Below are 25,033 nucleotides of genomic sequence, written 5' to 3' on the forward strand. Positions count from 1 at the left end.
CTGGTTATAGCAGGGCCAGCCTCGGGGGGCCCTGAGGTGGCCGGCTCTTGGGCCCCCCAGGAGAAGAGGCTGGCCCTGTAGGTACATACCTGGGTCGCAGGGCGGCCGGGCCCCCTGGTGGGCCGGGCCCGGTCGCAGCCGCGACCCCTGCGACCCCGGTATGTACGCCACTGTGTACGATGATTGAATACAATCAGCCCTTGTAATAAGCCACTAGGTACAAATGTTTGTGTTTCATTGTGTTTAACCCTGTACATGCCAGTTTCAGTATCTAGATCCATTATTTTTATACTGAAAGCTACATCCTTTCATTCTTTATCTGATCTTATAGGGTATTTGTTATTTGTCTTTTACTAACAGTTGCACTCATTAAATTTTCCAAGTATTACAACTCCTCAAACAAAGTTTCCTTTGATTCCTGATCTACAAGTCTGTTTCACAACAACAAGTTAAACCTTTTTTATTTTTCATAATTAAACAGTTCTGCCAGAATACCTGAATGTTTTAAAGCTTTATCCTGAGAATCTACCATTCCGCTTTTCTCCATATTGGGAGGTGAAGTGTTAAAGCTTTAATTACATAACTGCTGTCACTGATTATATTCACTGGGTCATATACTGTTATTTCTAGAACTTCCTTTACAGACTCTTACTCAGTTTTCTGAGCAGACATATGGCCTGGCAGTCTATCTTTGCAATTCTTTTGTTTAATCGTCATATATGACATAACCTGTGTGATGTGATCCATCAACATAAAATCTTGTTCCTCCACATACAAACTAGAAACCCTTGTATTATTTGTTTCTCAAAAGGAGATCTGCATTATATTTCCATTTCCTTCTGACATCAAATCAGGAATAACATAGCTTTTACTGGTTTCTACCCTGGGTGGTTTATTTTGTAACTTCAATATTCAATGAGCTACCCTCTGGCTATGTACTCCTAACTCAGAACAATTTTGTAACAGTTTTAGATATTTGGGGGGTTTGTAAATTTATCTGTCCAAATCCTGCCATGTGTTGTGTTGCTTCTAAAGCCCATCATACAGCCATGAGCTGTTTTACACAGGAAAACATTCCCCTTTCCACTGGATACATGATTTTAGAAAAATATCCCAGCATTCGTAAGGAGCCATGTTACCTTTGCATCAAAACTGCTATTGATACCGGAGAAACTGACGGAAGCCAAGCACAGAGAGATGGACACAGGTTTCTTCAGGAAGGAAGAGATTCTTTATTGGATCACCAATCGGGACTCAGAGGGACTAATGTCACCAAAATACAGCAAGTTCTGAGCCCCGGACAATAGTGCAGGCTCCTTATATAGGCACATAACTGCTCCCATATTAAGCTCCACCCGCACATTCTCTTAACCAATCAACACAAATAAGAATTAACTTCCTGCTTGACCGCATGGCCTGTCCAGCACAATGGAGGAGGGGAATACTACATCCTGTATTCTTGCACATGCTCCGTACACTACTGATCGTATCTTGCCTCGTGCAACCAACTGATCGATACGTCAGCATATGCACGTACACATGCCACGTGGTAATCTCGGCCTACTAAATTTATTTTTACCGAGATTCCACCACATTCCCCCCTTTGATGCCTCTTGATATTTCACAATTACTTGAGGCATCACTTAACCTTAGTTTGCATACACCGCAAGTTACCTTGAACCAGACCAGACTTATCTTATGATGTGAATCTTCAACACTCATCTTCCTGCATTGGTTCTCCCTGATCTAGAGCCTTATATTTATAAATTGCCATTATCTGTGCAGCAGCCTTCCTCTCTGCTATATTTTCTATCAGGCTTTGCACAGACCTAACTACTAAGGGTATAAGACACGGCAGGAGTAGACACAACATTAAAATCAGTAGGACTCCACCTACCACTGCCTTAAGCCCTCCAAACCACTCATACCAGCTACCAAACCAACTACTTGGATTATACCCTTTCCATACCTGAGTAGGCACATGCGCTAGTTTAACCATATGGCTAGTAAGCTCAGCTATTGCTTGCCCTTCGTCATCTATTTGAAGACAGCAATTGCTCAGGTTAAACTTCCCACATACACCTCCCTCTACTGCCAAAAGGTAATCCAAGGCTAATCTATTTTGGTAGACTGCTGTCCTCATCCTGGTATTATGCTTCGCTAGAAGATTGAGCGCTTGTGATGTCTCGTTAGTAATGATCTCAACCACCGCCTGTAATCTTATAATACGGTTGAGCATATAAATAGGGGTTCTATAACCAAAGGTACCATCTTCTGCCCACGTGGCTGGCCCATAATAATCTATAATACGCTGGGGAGGCCATTCATTATCTTCCCAGGCGCCTATCTCTATGGGTCCCCTTTTCTTCCTATGATTCACATCATACACTTTAACACATAAAGTCTCACCTGTTTCAATAGGTAACAAGAAGAAGGATGGTTTGAGCATACCCAACACACATGCCCCTTCCCAGTCCTGTGGCAACTCCGAATAGGCTTTCTTACCACAGATCCAGTACAAATTTGCTGGGGCTCTCCAGGTAGATGTGATGGATAAATCAAACCACACATCCTTTAAATTGGCGTATCTAGCAAACGGGTTAGATGGTTCTGAGACATTTGAAGCCGACCACCAAGTTGTATTCTTTGTATCATCATCATAAGCTTTTTGCCCTAGACAAGTTAATTCTCCTACAGAAGTATTATACATCATTCCTTTCCTTGCTATGCAAACATAACCTATGATGGAGGTCTTTAATCTCCACTCAGATTTACCTCTAACACTCATATGATAATCGGCTTGTGTAGATATTAATTGGTCAACTGCCTCAGAACCGGACATTACCTCCTTTGCTTCCCAAGGCCATTGGTCTCCCATGTTAGTACCTCCACACACATAGCAGTTGGTAACATTAAGACTACCGGCAATACTTTCAGCTAAATCAATGAACAGGTTTTTAGCATTATGGGGGATCTTATTATCTATACTCATCTCTTCATAAAAGGAATGGTATACTTGATGAGTCTGGGAGGATACCGTATCAGTCTCTATCCCTATAAACAATACTGTCCCAGGATCTAAACCCGTCCCATATATTTGAAACCCAAATAAATTACCATACTTGTCTAAGAACTTGTCGGGGTTATTTATAAGTATATGGACTGGATTGCATTCCATAGACTTACAATATGGGCTGGTAGGCAACTTAGTCACTATCATGTCCTTGTCTACTGTCTGTCCCCAAGTTGCCCACCCCACACAAGACCAATATGGGCAAAAGTTATAATCTCTATTTGGGCATCTAGGACTCACATATTTATTTTTACTACTGGGACAAATATATTTATCATTAGACCCATACGTCCTCTCCCATCTAAGATCCCCACATACATTCCACGGCTTTCTACCACTTGATATCGCCTTACACGCATCAAATAGCAGAACACCCGAAGAATGTACGGATTCTAATACTGTCTTGTTAATTAGGGTCCCCTGAGGATCTCCATTCCTGAGAGTCAACCAAATTGTACGAGGTTGATACTCCGGACTGAAGCACTTAGGTTCTCCTACTCCTAAATGGCACACACTATATTCTATATTTAGGTATCTACATCTTGATACATCTCCTTTACACTCGTATTGTGAATGCCAAATTAGGGTTTGGGAAATATGGTTACCTGTTCTTGTAGTCTTAATGCATACCTCACAGCTAGGAGTGTCGGTACCTCTACCTTCCTGAATATAAAAATACACATAAATAAACATTATTAAGAACACATCTTTCGTCGTCATCCTCAGTCTTCGTCCGTGCGAAGGCACCTCAGCTTCCAGGATGTAAGGGCTGCAGGGAATGGAGTTCTGCTCGTCTTCACAGGAGTCCCTTCGAGACTTTCCTGGCTTATACACTATACGTCGTTGAGCGGACAGGCTTTATTATGGCCGTCTAAACACTCACTTCACCAAATCTCTGTAACAATAAAATTTATAATCCACAAAGTTCCTCGTTACTCCGACTGAGTCGTGCGTTTTAACCGGATCTTGCAGGGATTCTCTGGATCTGCTGTAACTTGCCAAGAATCGACTGCTGCTGGCTTAACCCTGGAGTGATGTATCCACGGAGTCACTTCGGCTACTTTTATTGCTGTAGGGGTAGACAAAAGAACAACATAAGGACCTCTCCACTTGGGCCCTAACGGTACATTATTCCACTCTTTAATCCACACTTGGTCTCCTGGATGATAACTATGAACTGGGGGATAAATATTCACAGGTAATCTATCTTGTACCCATTTCTGTACCTCCTCCATAGTCTTACCCAACTCTACAACCTGCTGCCGGGTAATTCCTTCTCCCAACTGACTCAAATCCCCCCTTAAGTTACCAAGTACGGGAGGTGGTCGCCCATACATGATTTCAAAAGGAGAGAGGCCCATCCTTCTGGTAGGGGTACTGCGGATTCGCAATAGAGCTATGGGTAAGAGAACGTTCCACTTAAGTTGGGTTTCCTGACACATTTTAGCCAACTGATTCTTAATAGTTCTATTCATTCTCTCTACCTTACCAGAACTCTGGGGTCTATATGCCGTATGAAGCCTCCACTTTATACCAAGCATATGAGTCAGTTGTTGTAGGCACTGATGAACAAAAGCTGGACCATTGTCCGATCCTATAGAGCAGGGTAGTCCATATCGGGGTATTATTTCTCGTAGCAGGAATCTCACAACTTCTCCTGCTTTCTCTGTACGAGTAGGACATGCTTCTACCCAGCCTGAATAGGTACACACAATTACCAGCAGGTAACGATGTCCACCCGACTTAGGCATCACTGTAAAGTCAATTTGTAAATCGGACATGGGGAGTCCCCCCATAAACTGGACTCCTGGTGGCTTTACTGGTCCTTGCCTTGCATTATTTTTAGCACACGTTACACATCTTCGTACAATGGCCTGAGTCAAGTTGGACAATCTTGGTATGTAGAAATGTTTTCTGAGAGATTCCTCTGTGCTGTCTCTCCCAGAATGTGTCCCGTTGTGATAATTTTGGACAATTTCTACCGCTAGTGATGCTGGAATGACTATTCTTCCATCTTCTAACTGATACCATTTGTTCTCCAAATACTTTCCAGGTTCAGTCTTTAACCACTCCTCTTCTTGAGCTGTATAAACTGGAGTCCATTGAGACAGTGGAGTTGGTATAAGAGCAGCTATATGCCCCACATACTCCTGTCTTCCCGATTCAGCGGCACGCTTAGCTGTACTGTCTGCCATCCGATTTCCTTTAGTTACATCACCATCTCCTCTCAGATGCGCTCGACAATGTATGATACCGACTTCTTTCGGCTCCCACACTGCTTCCAATAGTTGTAGGATTTCAGCTGCGTACTTGATTTCTTTGCCTTCTGAATTCAATAGTCCTCTTTCTTTATACAAAGCTCCGTGGGCATGAGTGGTTAAAAACGCATACTTGGAGTCCGTGTAGATGTTCACTCTTAAACCTTCAGCCAATTGTAACGCTCGTGTCAGTGCTATCAATTCTGCCTTTTGTGCTGATGTTCCTTTTGCCAGTGGCCGAGCTTCTATCACCTTGTCTATTGTTGTTACTGCATATCCTGCATAGCGGATCCCTTCTTTCACATAACTACTGCCGTCGGTGTAATACTGAACATCGGGGTTCTGGATGGGAAAATCACGAAGATCTGGTCTACTTGAAAATACTTCATCCATTACTTCCAAACAATCATGTTGACTTTCAGTAGGTTGTGGCAAAAGGGTAGCTGGATTTAAGGTGTTTACAGTCTCTAAATGCACTCTTGGGTTTTCACACAACATTGCTTGATACTTGGTCATACGGCTGTTACTAAACCAATGATTTCCTTTGTAATCCAACAACGTCTGTACTGCATGTGGGACTCGTACATAAAGTTCTTGACCCAGAGTGAGTTTATCGGCTTCAGCTACTAGCAGGGCGGCTGCAGCTACGGCTCTTAGACAAGGTGGAAGTCCGCTGGCCACTGCATCCAGTTGCTTAGACATGTAGGCGACAGGTCTTTGCCATGATCCCAAGTACTGTGTCAATACTCCCACAGCCATTCTTCTTTGCTCATGTACATACAGGTAGAATGGTCGTGTGTGATCAGGTAGACCTAATGCTGGGGCACTCATCAAAGCCCTCTTCACATCTTCAAATGCCGTTTGCTGTTCTTGAGTCCATAAGAAGGGGTCGTGCTCTGTACCTTTGATAGCTGCATACAGAGGTTTTGCCAGTATCGCGTAGCTGGGAATCCATATCCTACAGAAGCCTGCTGCCCCCAAGAATTCTCGCACTTGTCTTCTATTCTTGGGTATCGGTATTTGGCACACAGCTTCCTTTCTCTCTGGCCCCATAATTCTTTGACCTTCAGAGATATGGAATCCCAGATATTTGACAGTTGGCAAACACAACTGAGCCTTCTTTCTAGACTCCTTGTATCCTGCCTTCCAGAGAATGTGTAGTAGATCGTGCGTTGCTTGCTGACATATTTCCTTTGTAACTGCTGCTATCAACAAGTCATCTACATACTGTAACAATACACACTCTCCTGGGATGGACTCGAAATCCAGTAGATATTGACTTAGAGCTGAACCAAATAGGGTAGGTGAATTTTTAAACCCTTGGGGCAGTCTTGTCCAGGTCATTTGGCGTTTTGAGCCCGTTACAGCATTTTCCCATTGGAAAGCGAAGATACATTGACTTTCTGCGGCAATTCGGAGGCAAAAGAAGGCATCTTTGAGGTCTAAGACTGTAAAGTAAGTAGCCCCGCCCGGAATTAAAGCAAGCAGGTTATATGGATTGGGTACAACTGGATGTATACTAACAACCGCATCATTGACTGCTCTCAAGTCCTGCACAGGTCGATACTCATCTGTACCGGGCTTTTGAACAGGCAGCAATGGGGTGTTCCAGGGGGAAGTACAGAATTTTAGGATACCATACCGTATGAACTTATCCAGATAAGATTGGATGTTCTTCTTAGCCTTCTGCGGGATGTGATATTGTCTTAGGCTCACTGGATAAACCCCAAGTTTTAGTTCGATTTTAATAGGTGGAATATTGCGGGCCAGTCCTGGTGGGTTGTTCTCTGCCCAAACTCCTGGTATGTTGAATAAGGATTCATCACTCCTAGGGTTTTGGCTAGTCAACGCTGTATAAAGTCGCCACTCTTCTTCCTTTGGTACGGATAATGTCATAATACCTGAAGGTCCATTAAACTTTAAGGATGTTGTTCCATTTGGTAGGAACGTAATCTGCGCTTGTAATTTAGATAGCATATCACGTCCCAGCAATTGTACTGGACATTCAGGCATATAAAGGAATTGATGTTTTACTACGTGGCCTCCCAATGTACAGAGTCGACTTTTCAGAACCGGTTTTTCAGCACTTCTTCCAGTTGCTCCTATCACAGTAATAGTCCTTCCAGATGGAGGAGCAACTAGATTAGTCACCACTGAATGTTCAGCACCAGTGTCGATCATGAACGCACTCCTTTTTCCCCCTATTGATACATCGACCATAGGCTCCGCTCGACCAAGGGGGATGGAGCCCGGTCGGTATCAATAGTCCTCCATGACCGTGTCAGCCAATCCTACAAAGTCCCTACCTTCTCTATCGCGGGACCTTTGCGCTGCTGGAAAATACCTATCTTCCCTAACACTTCCTCTGTTCCCATTGCTCCCTCTATTACCATTACTCCCTCCGGGGCCTCCTCTACCTCTCGCTCTGCCTCTAAAGTTTCCATAACCTGTCCTAGGTCTGTCTCTCTCATACTGTTCTCTTCGCGGACACTCATTTCTCCAATGCCCTTCTTCCCTACAGTATGCGCACTGATTTCTACTCAGAGGTTCCTCATTCCACTTACTATCGCCTCTATCTGGGCCCCGTCTATCTACGTCTGCGATCGCTACCGCTAGCATATCTGCCTTTCTACGCATCTTACGCTCTTCCTCTTTCTTACTTTCTGTTTCCCTGTTCATGTATACTTTATTCGCTACCTCCATTAGTTGGGTGATAGACATACCTGCAAACCCTTCTAACTTCTGTAGCTTGCGCTTAATATCTCCGTAAGCTTGGCTGACAAAGGCGGAGTTCACCATTCGGGAATTATCTGCGTCTTCCGGATTAAAGGGGGTATACAAGCGGTATGCCTCCAATAATCGGTCATAAAAGACACTGGGCGCTTCATCACTTTTCTGAATCACCTCAACTGTCTTCGACATATTAATGGCTTTCTTTCCTCCGGCTTTCATGCCAGCAATTATAGCGTCTCTATAGGCTCTAAGTTGAACCATATCAGCACCATTTACATTCCAGTCGGGATCGGTGTTAGGATAATGTGTTGCGGCCCATGCTGCTGGATTGGCTTGATTCAAAGCACGGGCTCTATCCTCTAGCGCTTTAATGGCCGCTTGATTAATCCTTGTCCTTTCCTCATTGTTAAACAAAGTCATTAATAACTGCTGGCAATCAGCCCATGTCGGGTTATGTGTCTGAACTATTGAGGTGAACAGATCAGTCATAGCTTGTGGTTTCTCAGTATACGAGGAATTGTGGGTCTTCCAATTCAAGAGATCGGTTGTCGTGAACGGGACATATACGAAGACTGGGTCAGCATGTGCCATTTGACCTGCGGCATCAATATAGGCTGACCCTGGATTCAGACGAAGAGGCATCTGATAATGTTTTAATTGTTGGGTACCGGTCAGTTGTCGGGTTAGTATGGGGCTACGTGGAGGGGCGTCAGTTAGAGGTTCCGGTCGGGGGGTAATAAAGCATGAGGATGTGGGAGCTTGGTTTTGGGAAAAGTTAGTAAATAGAACACTTTGAGCCGAGCTAGAAGAAGCTTGACCGGAAGTCTGAAGTGGCGCCAAATCAGGATATTCAGATCTAATGGGGGTTGGCTCTGGTTCCGGAAGGGGAGATTTAGTACGAGAGGGGGTGGATTCTGTACTGGAGGAGGAAGCGGAAGTGGATGAGGGCAATGAGGGGAGGGGTATAGAACTTCCTGCATTCGCGTCACTTCCTCTTAAAGGAAAGTAAGGGGGCGGCAAAGGGATCTCGGACTCAGGGGGCGTGTCCAAAATGGGCCTAACACCAGTCCTAGTGGACAAACAAGTCCTAGCCACCATGAGGCGACATTGCTCCTCGTGGCATGTCTGAATCCATTTTGGCGAGTCATTTACGGCCTGTCTCCAACAATCAATATAAGGAAACTGCCCGTAAAGTTCAGGCCTACCTGATACAGCCACGTGTAAGCGCTGAACCAGAGTTGGATCCAAACTGCCACGTGGCGGCCATGCCGCAACCAAAGTAGGCCACTCCCTAGTACACAAAGTGACCAAACGTACAGGAGACATTTTAACCCCAAAATCACATGTTTTGAATCCCTTTTTAAAATTCTTCACCATACAACCTAAGGGATCCGGAATCGTTGACTCCGACGCGCCCATACTTATCAATGGAACGTCGTTGACAACGAATACTATGCACACGTACTTTTCAACAGTCACACCCGTTTCCTCTGGCAACAGCACCACGTGGTACGGTTACCAAGTGAAACGTACACGATAACACAATAAACACTCAGGGAATTCCCGTACACGCACAGCTGTTACACCAGTCACTAAATAATCAATATTATGCCCTTTGGCGAAACTATACAGTCACCCACGCTATAATTCTCTATATATGAATTACCCGTCTATAACACACCCCAGTAACATCGTCTTTTACAAATAGCGGTTACAGTACGGTTAGCATAGGTCAAAGCACAATTTAAGGTCACAATACAATTATTAGTGGTTATGGTGTTAAACATGCAATAGACGACAGTGATTAGTACTTATATACAGTGTCAGTAAATATACAGGGTTATGGTACCGTGCACTATAATACAGCAACACACTATTAACACTCTCGCTAGACGGCTGAGCTCGCGCTATCTAACAAGATATACACTTTACTAAACAATCTTTAACACATTTACAATTCCCAACTAAACTATTGGCCAGTACCTTGAATGGACTACCTAAAACTATCTACATCCGTTTTGGTTAGCCACACTGCCCAAGCACCACATATAGCGAGCTAGAGGACCGAATTTACACAGACGCCTCTTAGTCGATAACTATCAAAAATCTAGTGGGTTCCAAATTTACACGCCTTCCCACTTAGCCAAGATAGGTTGAGAGCTAGCGAACCGAATTTACACAGACGCCGCTTAGTCTCCCGGTCCCTCCGACCTAGCGAACAAAATATACACCCTAGAACGCTAGTCTAGACAAGACACCGGTGTCCGGCTAGGGCTATTTACACCAGAACCCCGCCTGACTAACAAAATCAAACGGTCTGACTAAAGAGCATTCGATCGAGCGGTGCACCTTCGCTCCTTCCCTCCAACAGAGGGGGCAGATTCCATACACAATTCAAACCCCTTATGGGCCTACCGCACAATCGGTATACCCCTAGTAGGTCTGCCGTCTAAAACAGCAGTTGTCTTACCTCCTCGTTCCTGAACCTGAGTTCACACTCATCGACGGGGACACCCCAGCACTTCTTACGTAGAGGCCGATGATCTCCTGGACAACAGACCAGTGGCGCCAAGACGAAGGGAGGTCCACGCAGAAGTTCAGGGGTGCAGCCGTAGAGAACGTGGGCAAAGATAGACCGTCTCACGCCTCTGCCTCTCAGCTACCGTTGAACGATGAGCTTCCCGGCCAATGCACCAAATGATACCGGAGAAACTGACGGAAGCCAAGCACAGAGAGATGGACACAGGTTTCTTCAGGAAGGAAGAGATTCTTTATTGGATCACCGATCGGGACTCAGAGGGACTAATGTCACCAAAATACAGCAAGTTCTGAGCCCCGGACAATAGTGCAGGCTCCTTATATAGGCACATAACTCCTCCCATATTAAGCTCCACCCGCACATTCTCTTAACCAATCAACACAAATAAGAATTAACTTCCTGCTTGACCGCATGGCCTGTCCAGCACAATGGAGGAGGGGAATACTACATCCTGTATTCTTGCACATGCTCCGTACACTACTGATCGTATCTTGCCTCGTGCAACCAACTGATCGATACGTCAGCATATGCACGTACACATGCCACGTGGTAATCTCGGCCTACTAAATTTATTTTTACCGAGATTCCACCACACTATTAATGAAGAGACACCTGCATAACATTGAACAATATATGGTACTGTTTCAATGGCAGAGCTAGCATAGGCGCTTGTGTGAGAGCATCTTTTAACAGATTTAACTCTTTTCAAATTCCCCTGTCCAGATGATCTTATCTTTTATATTTTAGCATATTGCATAAGGGTTTTGCTATCCCTGCCATATCATATATAAATTCTCTGCTAACATTTATCAAGCCTAAACATTTCTGTAGATGATACACTGTCATTGACCTTGGCAATTGCTGCAATGCTTGAACCCTTGCTGTACATGGCGTTTTACATTCTGGATCTATATTAACTCCTAGGAAAGTAAATCTTTCCTTCAAGATCTGCTCTTTGAATGTGTTCAGTTTTAACCCATTATCTGCCAGTGTTTGACAAATATCACACAGTATCTGCTCATGCTCTTCCCTTGTTACTGTTTGAACTTAACAGATCATCAATATATTGCAAAATCTTATTCCCATACCCCAGGGGTTCCAATACGTGAGCCATTGCTTTATGAAAGTAAGCTGGTGAGGCGTGGAAGCCCTGTAGCAACACCTGGAACAGATATTGATGATTTTTAAAGGTAAACGCATAACGATACTAGCTATCTGGATTGAATGGTATAGAAAAGAACACATTGACTATTTCCAATACAGAAAGTACTTAACATTACCAGCTACTTGCGCCATGATATCTGATGAGATTTACTTATTCACCACATGCGTGTCCACAATTAAACTATAAGTGCCATCGGCTTGATTATTAGCCAAATGGTGAATTACATTTGGAATTACCCACTCTCAACACTCCTCGAGATATCAATGCTTTTATCACCTGATTCACACCTTCTTCTTATTCTTTGGGATCTTATATTGTTTAACTGCAGGGGGTCTAGAACTACAATTACAACTTGCAAATTCACTATCCCACAATCTTGTTTAGACTTAGACCACACTGTGGGGTATTTAGTTTTAAGATATGGTACAACCTCATCATCTTGTTGTATAGAAGGTGACACTTCACTCTGTTTTACAATCATATCATGACTAAACTATCTTAAATTATTAGGTTTAACCACTCAACCTGTTTTGCTCTCACCTAAAGCTTGACGTAAAACCAAATTTAATAAATCCACATACAACTTTTTTCCATTGATAACATCCATTCCCATAATAGTACAGTGGGAGGAGAGGTCGACCCATAAGTCACAATTTATTTTACCTCCTTCAAATTCAATGTCATTATCAGTGGATAGAGTTGCATGTGCATGTGTTCCATTAAAACTTAGAAGGGATTTGTTCATATGCTTACATTTTTAAAGGCAAGCGTGTTTTATTAGAGTCATTCCTGCTCCTGTTTCTAATAAAACTCTGTTATATTTCCCTCTAGTCTTCCATAAATATATGGTCGCCCCTCTTCAATTTGTTATCAGCAAGATAGATCTGATAATAGCTAGGGGTTACACATCCCTATTTATTGGTGGGTTTGGGCAGATTTCACTTGCTGAATTGTGACTGCCTCCACCTTTCTTTCAATGGCATTTAACATCAGTATACACTCTTCACATGAATTTGATATGTGAGGGGGTTGGTTGAAGATATATGCTCTGTTTTTACAGCTGCCACTCTCTGTAGATTCTTATGGTCTGGGAAATTCAATTTTCTTTCCCTTTCACTGGGTAAGCTTTTTCTTCATATTTAGGACAATATCTCCTAACATGACCTTCTTGGTTGCAATTATAGCATACCATAGAATTACTCTAATAAAACCCTATAATATCTATCTTGGGGTGTGGCCGAATAGTTTTTAGTACCCTAGTAATTTTGTTAATTTTGTGGTCTTTCCTTAAACCTCACTCTAAAATTACCATATTCAATTAATAACCTCATATCTCCTTCTACCTTCTTCACTAGACACATTTTTAATAGGGGCCAGTCCTGCTGAAGTATCCCTAGACAAAAGTGTGTCTGTGCAACATTTGCCTGTTGCTTCTGTGTTTTTTCTTTTTAACAATTGCAAGGATTTTATAATTTCCATAGCAGCAAAATTTCTTAATTTCTCTCATTTGGTAACCCTGATATTCTAGAGACAATTCACTAACACTCTGCCTGTGTTGTTCTTTAGACATAGCAGACGGTTTTGTATCATTAATCAAATTCCCTGCCTTATTCCTTAAATTAGCACAAACATGTATATCATAATTTTCTCCATTTAAATTAATCAAAAATAGAAAATTCAAAACTATCCAAACCAGTTGCACACTGTACAACCATTAGCAATATATTTGGAAACAATTCCTGCAACTACACTCTGGGCTTTTCACATTCTTTATCCTCCAACACATCAATGAGTTAATTTTTAACCCATTCACTTAATGAGGCTGGCAGCCAGATTAAACGACATCTGGTGGCTACCACATCACTAAATTTTCGTTTATTCATTTCACCTTCAAAAACACTCATATTGTAAAAAGGTCCTCTCTGCTCATCATATTTAGACACATTTTTAATCAATCTGGCTAATCTGAGAGTATCCATCTGACCATTTTCCTTGCACAATTTCCCAATTTTTCTATATCTTTTCTTCTCTTCTGCCCTTTTCACACAACTTCTACTTTAATCCAAATCTTTCAGATTTTTCCACAAAATATTTGTAACATTCCCCAGACTAGCAATTTTTGCAAATTGTCAAGATTAGTAACAAAGTCTAATCTTGGACATGTGAGACATAATTTTATGGGTTCTGTCTAACAGATCAGTCTGATTCTTAAGCATTTCTTTCATTATATTAAAATCTTAATTTCTTTGACATTACTTAATCCTTTCAACAACTGCCGAGAGTCTGAGTTTTTGTTTCAACTAATGTTGCATCCAATGCACTCTCAAAAGAGAGCCATGGGGGGCGATTTCCTTCTTTTAACACTTTTAAGGAGATTTACAGTTTAGCTAGGGGCTAGGTAAATTACTAGACCTTGCAACAACACATATATTTTTCAATTGTTTTACAACACATTTCTTTTTTGTTTCGATGTATTACAAACATAACAATTACTGGTCTTTTTAAGTTGACACCATTCCTTTATAAAATCTTTAGTTTCCAGAAAGCCTTTTGCCAGTAATGCAACTTTTTCTTTCCCTTTTAACCACATTGCTTTGCTCAATACCAGTTAATCTGTCTAACCATTTCAATACACAATAGCGTTTTCAGGATTAACTCTTTTACAGACAGATTATTTACATTTGACAGCAGTCTTTTACTGCCAATCCATAATTAACTAAACAGTTAATACAATTTGTTTAACAACAACAACAATATACATATGACAACTTTTACAGACATATTAAAGACACATACCCTTGAAGTATTTGATTTCCACAGGTGTGCACATCATCAGATGGAAGAATACTTTTTGGAATATGTAGTTATTTCTTGAGAATCCTCCGAAATGCCATCTTCGATCTGCATTTCGTCATAACTTTTATTTCTTCATAAATAAAGTATGGATAAAAGGACCCGGATTGTCCATCTCAATTATTATCTTCAAATTCTTCCTTCAGTACTGAGTATAAATTTCCACGTTCGAACGATTTTTCACCCTGCGCAACTCTATTTTCGCATAGTAAAACTGAATGTTTAAATAAAGGATTTTTGGGATGCCATCCTGCTGTATCAGTCACTTGTGTTTCTCCTGTTTCAAGCCGGGTACTAAAGTTTTTTTCTTCAGGGAACAATTTCAACTTTTCTTCAGTGAGTTTCTTGTCTTCTTCTTGTAATCTTCTTGTAGCTTGTAGCAGAACACTTAAAGATTAAGTCAGTCATAATTCAGGCTTAAAGCAAAAGATGCCCGCATTCTCCACCATTAAATGTAGGAAATTGGCATTCCGTGAGATCTTTGTTTGTCACATACCAGTTTTCTTAACAAATCGAATCAAGTATCTTGCAGTTTAACTTATGTTTATTCAAACATACACATCATCCGGTAATAACATGTCATTAACAGTCTTTGTCCAATACATAGCAGTGTTCCAGGTGTTATCCATTTTTGATGTTAAAGGTATTGGCCACGAATTCTAAACTACAATCAGTTTTATGGATTTAAAATTCAGTTACAGAGGGGAGTATACATAAGATTGCCTTACTTTAAAATAAGTGGCTATCTTAGAAAAAGGGGAGTTACTTAGCATAGTTTGAAATCTATGATTAAAGACATACGTTATATTTTTGGCGGTAAGCTACACAAAGAAGTTATATATGCATGGTAAATGAATAGATGCCTTTAGAAATGCCTTTAGGGAGTCTATCTTGCAAAGCTTAGGTCAAAGGTTACTGTAAACAAGCCCTTCAACTATCACTCTTAAAGTGAACCAGATGTGGTCTCCATTCCTATACAATGAAAGTCTGTAATACTATAGGCCTAGCTATGGCTTCTCAATTTCAGTGTTCTGGAAGCAATCTGAATAAAACTTATAATATTTATATAAACACATTAAATACATTTAAAGTTCATAAAAATATATTTCAATTTCTTAAAATGTGCCAGTGTTTGGTCAAGATCTTTTTAAAATACTTGCTCTTGCAATTAAAATCGCATACAAAAACTGGTTCATTGCTAGTGTCTTTTTTATCCTTATAGCGTATAAGAGCGGATCTGTCTTCTGTCTTAACTTTTTCATATGCTGCATTAAGCAGTTCATCTTTATATCCCTTTTTTTAAATTGTTCATGATGGTTTTTGCCTGTTCATGAAACATAGATTCTTCCGTGCAGTTACGTTTTATTCTAAGCAATTGTGCTCTTGGAGCGTTTACTTTTTTGAAGAAAGTTTTGGTCTTAAGTATCTGATTTTCCACATAGATGTTTAAATCTAGAAAGTCAACATGTAATTTACTATAGTGTGTAGTAAGTTTGATACCCCAATCATTTAGATTGAGATGGGTGAGGAATGCCTGTAGCGATTCTTCATCTCCCTTCCATATAAAGAATAAGTCCTCGATATACCTGCGATAGGTCACGAGGTTCGACTCCCACCTGCCATCCTCATAGATGTACTTCTGTTCCCAATAGGACATAAAGAGGTTGGCATAGCTGAGAGCGAACCTCGTTCCCATTGCAGTACCGCATACGGTACATACGTTACGTCACTTCCGGTTGACGAAACCGGAAGCAACACAACTCTGATTACAGCGGGCACCAATTAAGAGGGAGGGAAGCTGCCCACCAATGAAAGACACAGACAACATTTAAAAGAAGACCGGGAACGTGAATGCAGACACCGAGAAAGCCGCTAAGGCGAAAAGCGTCTCGGAACCAGACACAGGATTGGACTTTGTTTTACTATTCATCATTATTTATTGTTTTTATTATATATTTTATACTTAATAAATTCCTCTTTACTTTAATTTGACCTGTGGAATCCTGCATTCGATACTTCAAGTTCCTGCCGCATTTAAAGAAGGGTTTGTGTCCTCTTAAAGGCACAAGGGCTGTGATAACTTAGAGCCAAGTACCAGGCTCTAGAAAAGGTGAGCAGTTCTATTTATTTACCTTTCCATATTGGTACTTCAACATTACTACACAAGAAGTTGGTATCTGTCATTTCTCTAGAAAGTGAACCAAAGCCATCTATACCCAAAGGATCCGTGTTTCCTTACATACACGTCCACCAGAGTGATCTGAGCCTGTCCCTTTAGGCTCAGAACCACGTGAGTGAATCCTTATCAAGCCATTTAATTCCATCTTGTATATTACACTCTACACTACTGGCTTTTTATTCCCCCTTAGGTTACTGTGAGTTCCAAGGGGGGTAAGTTATATATTATTCTAAGCGCTCCACCTTACACTGGGATTGTTTTTTGTTTATCACTCAGTTTTTGTATTCACAAATGTGTATGTATGCCTTTAAGAACCAAGTGTATGTAGTGTGGTTCTTGCGAACAATGGCGTTCGTATGCTGGCGGCATGAAAGCCGCCAGCCTTTCTGCAAATCGTTTCACGAACAGTGAATTTCAACACTGTTCGTGAAACAACCAAACTACCGAAGGGAGACCACACACAGGAGGTCGTGTGGCTCCCATTAAGGATTGCAACATTGTTGCAATCGGTAATTAAGAGGATTCAGGGTGGCCGCCGTTCGGCTACCGACCACTCGGCAGTCGGCCATCTTGGATCCTTTGTTAGCCTAGCGGTATTTGGTCGTCGAGCGCCTGGAACTAAAATCGGCTACTCGACGGCACGAATACCGCTGGACTCCCAAGCCGTTCGGGAGTCCCGGTACTTCGGTAGTTTGTTCCCATATGTTAAATCGGTAGTTTGAAGTGAACTTAAAGTGACCCCAGCTATCTACCGAACATCCATTGTTTAAATATAACGAATAATGTAAAAGTTCTGGGTTTTAATGTAAATTGTCAGTTCTGCTGCACGGAGGGATAATCCACTTAACTGTATATTCTAGTGGGAGTATCCCTCTCGTGCAGCAGTGCATGATAGGAGAAATGTTCAGGTTATTCAGTTCCCCATGTAGTCCCCTACTGTACAACCCCTGAAATGTCAGTAGGGAAACCCCTTGCATGGGGAATCCCATATATACGGTGACCTGTGATTAAAAGCTCAGTTGACTCCCAGCCTATGTGTCGTCTAGTTCTTGGGAGGGAAGGATTCTTATAACGCTACCTGGATTATTGCATGCTGTATCTGCCTACTTGGATTATTACCTGCTTTTCCTGTCTACCAGCGGAGACCCTGTGGATTATACTACCTCTCCTCTACAAAGTGCAAGCCACAAATGTACTTTTTAGCACCAAAGAAATGTGAATTTTTCAAAGTGCAATGTAACAACAGTATTTGACGGTTCTATTTGACTCTCAGATATGAAGTGCACGCCACAAACGTACTTTTTAGCACCAAAAAAATTAGAATTTTTAAAAGTGCGATGTTACCACAGTATTTGACGGTTCTATTTGACTCTCAGATATGAAGTGCACGCCACAAATTTACTTTTTAGCACCAGAAAAGTCTGTCCGGGTACAGGAAACAGAAGCTCCTGTACCGCAGACCGGAGAGGAGCTCGGCCACACTACACAGGGAAGGTGAGGGGGGTAAGGAGAAAGGGGGGAGAGTCCACTAAGGGGGGGAGGGGGTGTGAGGAGAACGTGGGAGGGAGGATGTCCATTAAGTGAGGGAGGGGGGGTAAGGAGAACGTGGGAGAGGGGTGAAGAGAACATAGGGAGGTTGAGGAGAACGTGTGTGTGGGGGGGAGAGACCACTAAGGGAGGGTGGGGGGGGAGGAGAGGATACTAAGGGTGGGGTGAGGGAGGAGAGACAACAAAGCAGGGAGAGGAGAGACCACTAATGGAAATGGGGGAAAAGGGCAGAGACCACTAATGGAAAGGGGGGGAGGGGATAGACTACTAATGGAAGGGGGGTAAGGAAAGACCACTAAGGAGGGGAAGTAGACACCCCTGGGAGGGGGGCAGAGGAGAGCAGAGATCACTAAGGGGGACGAGAGACCACTAATGGAAGGGGGGGGGGAGAGAAGTGGAGAGACCACTAAGGGAGGAGGGGAAGGAAAGTAGTGACCACTAAGGGACAGGGGAAGAGAGGAGAGACAACTAAGGGGCAGGGAAGAGCTCTAAGTGACGGAAGGGAGAGCTCTATAGGACAGGGGCAAAGGAGAGCTCTAAGGGACAGGGTTAGGAGAGAGCACTAAGGGATGGGGGATAGGACCAAGGGACAGGGGGTAGGAGAGAGCACTAGGAGACAGGAGGGGAGATCACTAGGGGAAAGGGGGCAGGGAGATCACTAAGGGACAGGGGAGATAACTAAGGGACAGTGGGGCAGTGGAGAGCACTAAGGGACAGGATGGGAGAGAGGCTGAGGAAGGGGGGAAAGAGAAGCACAAAGGGGCTGGTAGGACTTAACCCCTATCCTACCCCAAAATCTCTCTCTTTCATACTACGCACACACACACACACACACACACAATGCATCCCTATGCATAAACCGAAACACACAATGCATCCCTACACACACATAAACACAACATGCTTCCCTCACACACAGAGAAACACACAATGCATCCATTACACACACATAATGCAACCCTTACACACAAAGACAATGCATCTTTTGCACACATACACAGAAACACACAATGCATCCCTTACACACATACGCAAAACACACACTGCTTCTCTTACACACACACACACACAGAAACACAATGCATCTCTTACACACACTCAATGCACCCCTTACAGACACACTCCCTGCATCCCTTACATACACAGAAACACACAATATATCCCTTATACACATACACACACTGCTTTCTATCCCTTGCACAAAAACACACTGCTTCCACTACACAAACACTGCATCACCTACACAAACTGGCTTCCCTATACACTACATGACTGCTGACTTCCCAGGAACAGCCCCACCCGTTGCCCAATAAAACACATCAGACCTTGTTATGTTGGGTGAGGGCAACAGCCACAGCTTTATTGATAATTAATGGCAGCAACTATTCACCATTTATTGATAATTAATGCCAGCAACTATTTTTGGATAGATGGGGGGACTGGGCACTAAAATGGCAAATTAAATTTAACGTAGAGAAATGCTAAGTTATGCACTTTGGGGTTAAGAATGCACAAGCAATTTACACCTTAAATGGTAGTGAACTAGGGATAACCACACACGAGAAGGATTTAGGAATTGTTATAGACAACAAATTAGGCAGCAATATGCAATGTCAATCTGCAGTTGCTAAGGCCAGTAAGGTTTTGTCATGTATAAATAGGGGCATAAATTCTCAGCATGAAAATGTAATTTTGCCTCTGTATAAATCGCTGGTAAGACCACACCTTGAATATGCTGTGCAATTCTGGGCGCCTGTTCTAAAGAAAGATATCATGGCACTAGAAAAAGTCCAGAGACGAGCTACAAAATTGATAAAAGGAATGGAGCATTTTAGTTATGAAGAAAGGTTACAAAAATTAAATCTGTTTAGTTTGAAAAAATGGCACCTGAGAGGGGATATGGTAACATTATACAAATATATTCGGGGCCAGTACAAACCTTTATCTGGAAATCTATTCATAAACAGGGCTATACATAGGACACGAGGTCACACATTTAGGCTGGAAGAAAGGAGATTTCATCTAAGGCAAAGAAAATGGTTTTGCAGTAAGAGCAATAAAGATATGGAATTCTCTGCTTGAAGAGGTGGTTTTGTCAGAGTCATTACAGATGTTTAAACTGCAATTGGATAAATACTTGCAAAAACATAACATACAGGAATATAATTTCAAATTTTATGTCAAGACACGGAGGCTCATATTGCTTAACCCTTTCTTTACTGTTCACCAACAGCAGCAAAGAATACAACAGTAAGGAAAAAATGGTAACCATAGTGATAGGCCACACCCCTACCAAGTCCCAGTATAATAGTCAGCACATCCCCACACATTTCCTCTTTCTTTGCTGCTCCGACCAAAGATAAGTACATGAAAAATTTTCTCTCATACATACTACTATTCTCTTATTGATTTCTGGTTATTTATATCATTTATTTATTGTTATTTGAGCTTCTATTACTCCTTTTGTTGATAATTCCTTTTTTCTTTAATTTATCCAGTTATTAAGGATTTCTTTCTGTGTATTATTACATGCTTGTTTAATACTATATATTATGTTGGTTACCTTTGAGCCCAGGGTTCCAGACCTTCCTTATGTTTTATTCTGTGTGTCATCCATGCTCACTTGCTTCTTCTTATTACTAACTTATCTCCTTATATCTTTCCTCACTACCCTTTGGCTCAATTTTCTCCTTCTCTCTGTTTATTTGGAGCCATTTTGCGCCTGTTTTTCGTCCTGTTCGGCTGTTTTCGTAAAAGAATTCTAACCAGTTTGGCAAATTCTTCATGAACACATGCCGTTCGTTTGTTTTTTCTAACACTTAGCTTCATTCGTCTGTTTTGCCGTGTTCGGCTATTTTTCATTCGAATGTTCAGTGCATTCACCTGTTTCCTATTCATTACTTTCATCTATTTATCCCATTGAATTCATCTCTTTTTTGCCGGCTCTTTAACTTGACAAATGGACTGTATTTTGGCCGCGAATCTCGCTAGATTGTCGGCGGCCATTTCCTGACTTCCTGTCTCTCTGACTTTGTGCGTGTTCTCTTCCTATCTGCCGGTCTGGACCCTGGTGAGCTCCCTATCTATACCCTCTTAGGTTATACTAGTTTGGGGTGATTAACTCCTGCTAGTCTTGTCTACTCTGATTTAGCTTTATCCCATACTATTATACTGATTATATTGTTAATTTTTTGTTGGGGAATATCTCACAGCACTACCATGCCCAGATCTAAAGTGCCTGCCAGCCCCTTCTCCCCTAGGGAGATGGACATGCCCCAGGTTTTGGCTAACCCATCTTCCAATTCTGCTTCTCCTTCTTCTGTTGGGGACCCTATGCCCCTGTCTGATGAGACCCAGTCCCTGGCGCTACAGCGCTCAGTCTCAGTCTGACGCCATTATGGCTGCTATGGGCTCCATGTCCTCTGTCCTCTCCCAGACCATATCACAGGCCTTACTTGCACACCCTTTGGCTGCAGAAGGCTCGACCATGCCGACACACTTAGTGTGCCTGGCTGCTGACCCTATAGGGGAGGCACCAAAAAAGGCTACTGACAAATTCAGGCAAATCTCCCTGCCTCCAGAACCAACATGACTGGTGTGACTATAGCCACCCATGACAGCGTGCCTATGTCATGCAAGAGAGCCTTTCCGCACCAGGCAGAACGGGCGCGGCAGTGGAAATGTGCTAGAGCACAAAAAGAGAGCGACTCCGACTCAGAAATCGGGTCTAGTGAGGAGGCTGACGCTGAGTCTGTGGATGACTCCGATGACAAATTTTGTGGGCAGAAGTCTGACCCTTTTGGCCCTGCTCACTGCGCGGTGGTTGCGAGTGGCCATAGGAGGGACTCCCCCCTTTTTAGTACATTGGAACAGGAATCCCAAGTGTCTTGGGAGTGGAGGTCCCCATATGTGTAATCCAGAACCTCTCTGGGGGGCTGAATTTCCCTCAGGAGGGTCTTTTATTATTTTTAATAGTAACAGTGGGAAATAATCGTTTTTTTTGTTGGGGGCTGAAGAAAAGAAGATTTAAGAAGAAAGGAAACATCTGATTGTAAGCATAATTTTTTTTACAGGTTCTTAGACTTAGTGGGACCCCTCACACTATTATCAATATGAAGGGAGTAGGCAGGATTTTTATTTATTACAGTTCCAGGTCCCCACAATATTTTACAGGCAATATCCGCATGAATTGGGGCTTTTCTGGCATCTTGGTAGTAATCTCTGCTCCCTTACTAGTTTATAATTACAGTGAGCTTCTCACTGTTTAGTTTAGTAGATATACCTCCTCCCATGGCATGGCGGTTGGGGGCGTTCGGGAGGTTTATACATTTCTTTATACTAATATGGGGATTGTATTGATCCCATAGGTTTTTTTCATTCTTTCACTTTCTTTAGGTGCCGGCTGGGTTTCAAGCCCTGGCCAACCGCTACATGACCACATGATTAACCTTCACACTGCAATGTTTTGTTTTTTTAGGGGGCACTTTTTCAGTGTGCAAAGAGTACTTCAAATTATTGTTAAACAAATGAACAATAATTTGCGAATGTGCATCCTCCTGGATGTAATTTGATCCTTATTCAGTTTCACATTGGTGCTTCGTACATATTCTGAACCTTATATTTTATATAAGCCAAACCCTTCGACCAAATTATACAGATTTGGTTGGATTGACCAGAAATGGCTGTAGTAAATATTAAAGTTGCCATTGAGGTCCGAATTTTTTCATTTTCAATGAATGTTTGTTTAATGAATAACCATGTAAGTCTCCCTTTTAGGGATACTCTAGGCACCATAAATAATGTCTGCAATCATTCCAATTCTTTTTCGTAACCCCCCCGCCCCCACAGTTTTGCAACATATCTCTATCTTAACTATAGCTTAACTATAGCTAGCAGGAAAAACACCGAAAATCTATCAACAAATCTGGCGCAATTATGGGGCAGATTTCGAAACTTAGTAGTAACCAGTTGACTATTTCTAGCTCGGAATTCAGAACTTTAACCAGAAGCTAATTTACAGAATGTTTTACTAAGACACGATTGATTGGATTATAAAACTTTGCTTTTTGACAGATGCTTTTATTATCTCATTTTAATCTTCAACAATTCTAAATCTGACCTTCAACCTTATCTCTTCAAACAGGATCCGACCTCGGGATTATTTTGGGAAATATTTTAACACAAGTAAGCTACTGATTGCCCACCCGGACTTCATGAGATACATAAAGAACAGGTGAGTGACTATGCAGGCATCATGACTGCCGTGAGAAAATAGCTAGCGCACAAATCACTTTCAGTTGGTGCAAATGAATCAAATGCCTTTCAATCTGTGAATGGATAAGATATCACAGGTAAATCCTGGATGGATTGATTTGTTAAATATGCAGATTAAAATCATGTGATTTATTTGTACTAGGCAAAAATTATTTGTGCACAAATCTACTGTAGATAATGGATATTTAAAGGGACACTTTAGTCACCAGAACAACTATAGCTTATTGATTTGTTCTGGTGAGTAGAATCATTACCTTCAGGCTTTTTGCTGTAAACACTGTCTTTCAGAGAAAATGCAGTGTTTACATCCCAGCCTAGGGATACCTCCACTGGCCACTCCTCAGATGGCTACTAGAGGTGCTCCATGGGGCAGTGCTGCACACTGTGCAATACTGCCATTCAGTGTCTCCACCCTCTACATGCAGACACTGAACTTTCCTCATAGAAATGCATTGATTCAATGAATCTCTATGAGGAGGTGCTGATTGGGCAGGGGTGCGTTTGACTTGTGCTGTCTCTGCCCCTGATCTGCCTTCTTGACAGTCTCAGCCAATCCAATGGGAAAGCATTGTGATTGGCTCACAGAATCATGTCTGATGCAGGCAGTTCAGGGACAGAGGCAGCAACTGCAGACTTGAATACAAGTAAGATGTTACTATATTTAGGGGATGGGGGAGGGCTGGAGGGCTAGATTGTGTTTTTAACACTATAGGGTAAGGAAAACATGTTTGTGTTTCTGACTCTATAGTGTTCCTTTAACTCAGTAGAAGGGAAAGCAATGCTGGTAGCATGCTTATATAGAAATCAGGTTAAGTCATACCTCCCAAGTGTCTTCATTTAGGTTAGACAGTCCATATTCTGGGCACAAATCCCACTTCCCCTCTTATCTATCCTAATTCTCCTCTTTTTTTCATCAGTAGCATCATATTTTAGTGAATCTGAGTGTATACCAGAGCTCAACAGTAATGTGTCTTTAAACTATAATACATGTGTTTAGCATTCAGTATGTTTCAAGAACCACACCCATAATCACACCCCTAAAATTAGATTCCCTATTTTTACATTTGAAATGTTGTGTGGCATGGGTTAAGTGCAGTTGTAGCTGTTAAGGAGTAGGAGATTGAACTAATAACTTTTGGCTTTTATAAGTGACAGCTGTAATTCAGTTTTCACCAAGTAAATTCTCTTCATTAGTAAAAAGGGAATTACTATGGGTACGCATCACAGGTTCATACACTAAAGTGAGAAATTAAGGTGGATTTCAATTTTAAGGCCAAAGTAGCCAAACATAGCTGATTTTTTTTTTATATTTGCAATTCACTTCCCTATTTAGGAGTCCCTATTTAGGAGAGGCAGTCCCTATTTTGGAGCAAATGCCTCTGTCCCTCTTTTCTAGGAGCTCCAATATTGC

General features: G+C 42.0%; 2 protein-coding genes across 2 annotated transcripts in view; both read left to right on the forward strand.

The window, feature by feature from the left end:
* JMJD6 (jumonji domain containing 6, arginine demethylase and lysine hydroxylase) overlaps positions 1-25,033 on the forward strand; it is a 363,289-nt gene that overhangs the window by 314,680 nt on the left and 23,576 nt on the right. The window lies entirely within an intron of this gene.
* Positions 1-25,033, forward strand: part of ST6GALNAC1 (ST6 N-acetylgalactosaminide alpha-2,6-sialyltransferase 1) — a 168,337-nt gene that overhangs the window by 133,252 nt on the left and 10,052 nt on the right. The window contains exon 7 of the mRNA XM_063458981.1: positions 23,492-23,581. Coding sequence (XP_063315051.1) covers positions 23,492-23,581 — 90 coding nt within the window. The remainder of the gene's footprint in view (positions 1-23,491; positions 23,582-25,033) is intronic.

This window comes from Pelobates fuscus, chromosome 6 (assembly GCF_036172605.1).
Source record: "Pelobates fuscus isolate aPelFus1 chromosome 6, aPelFus1.pri, whole genome shotgun sequence".
NCBI lineage: Eukaryota > Metazoa > Chordata > Amphibia > Anura > Pelobatidae > Pelobates > Pelobates fuscus.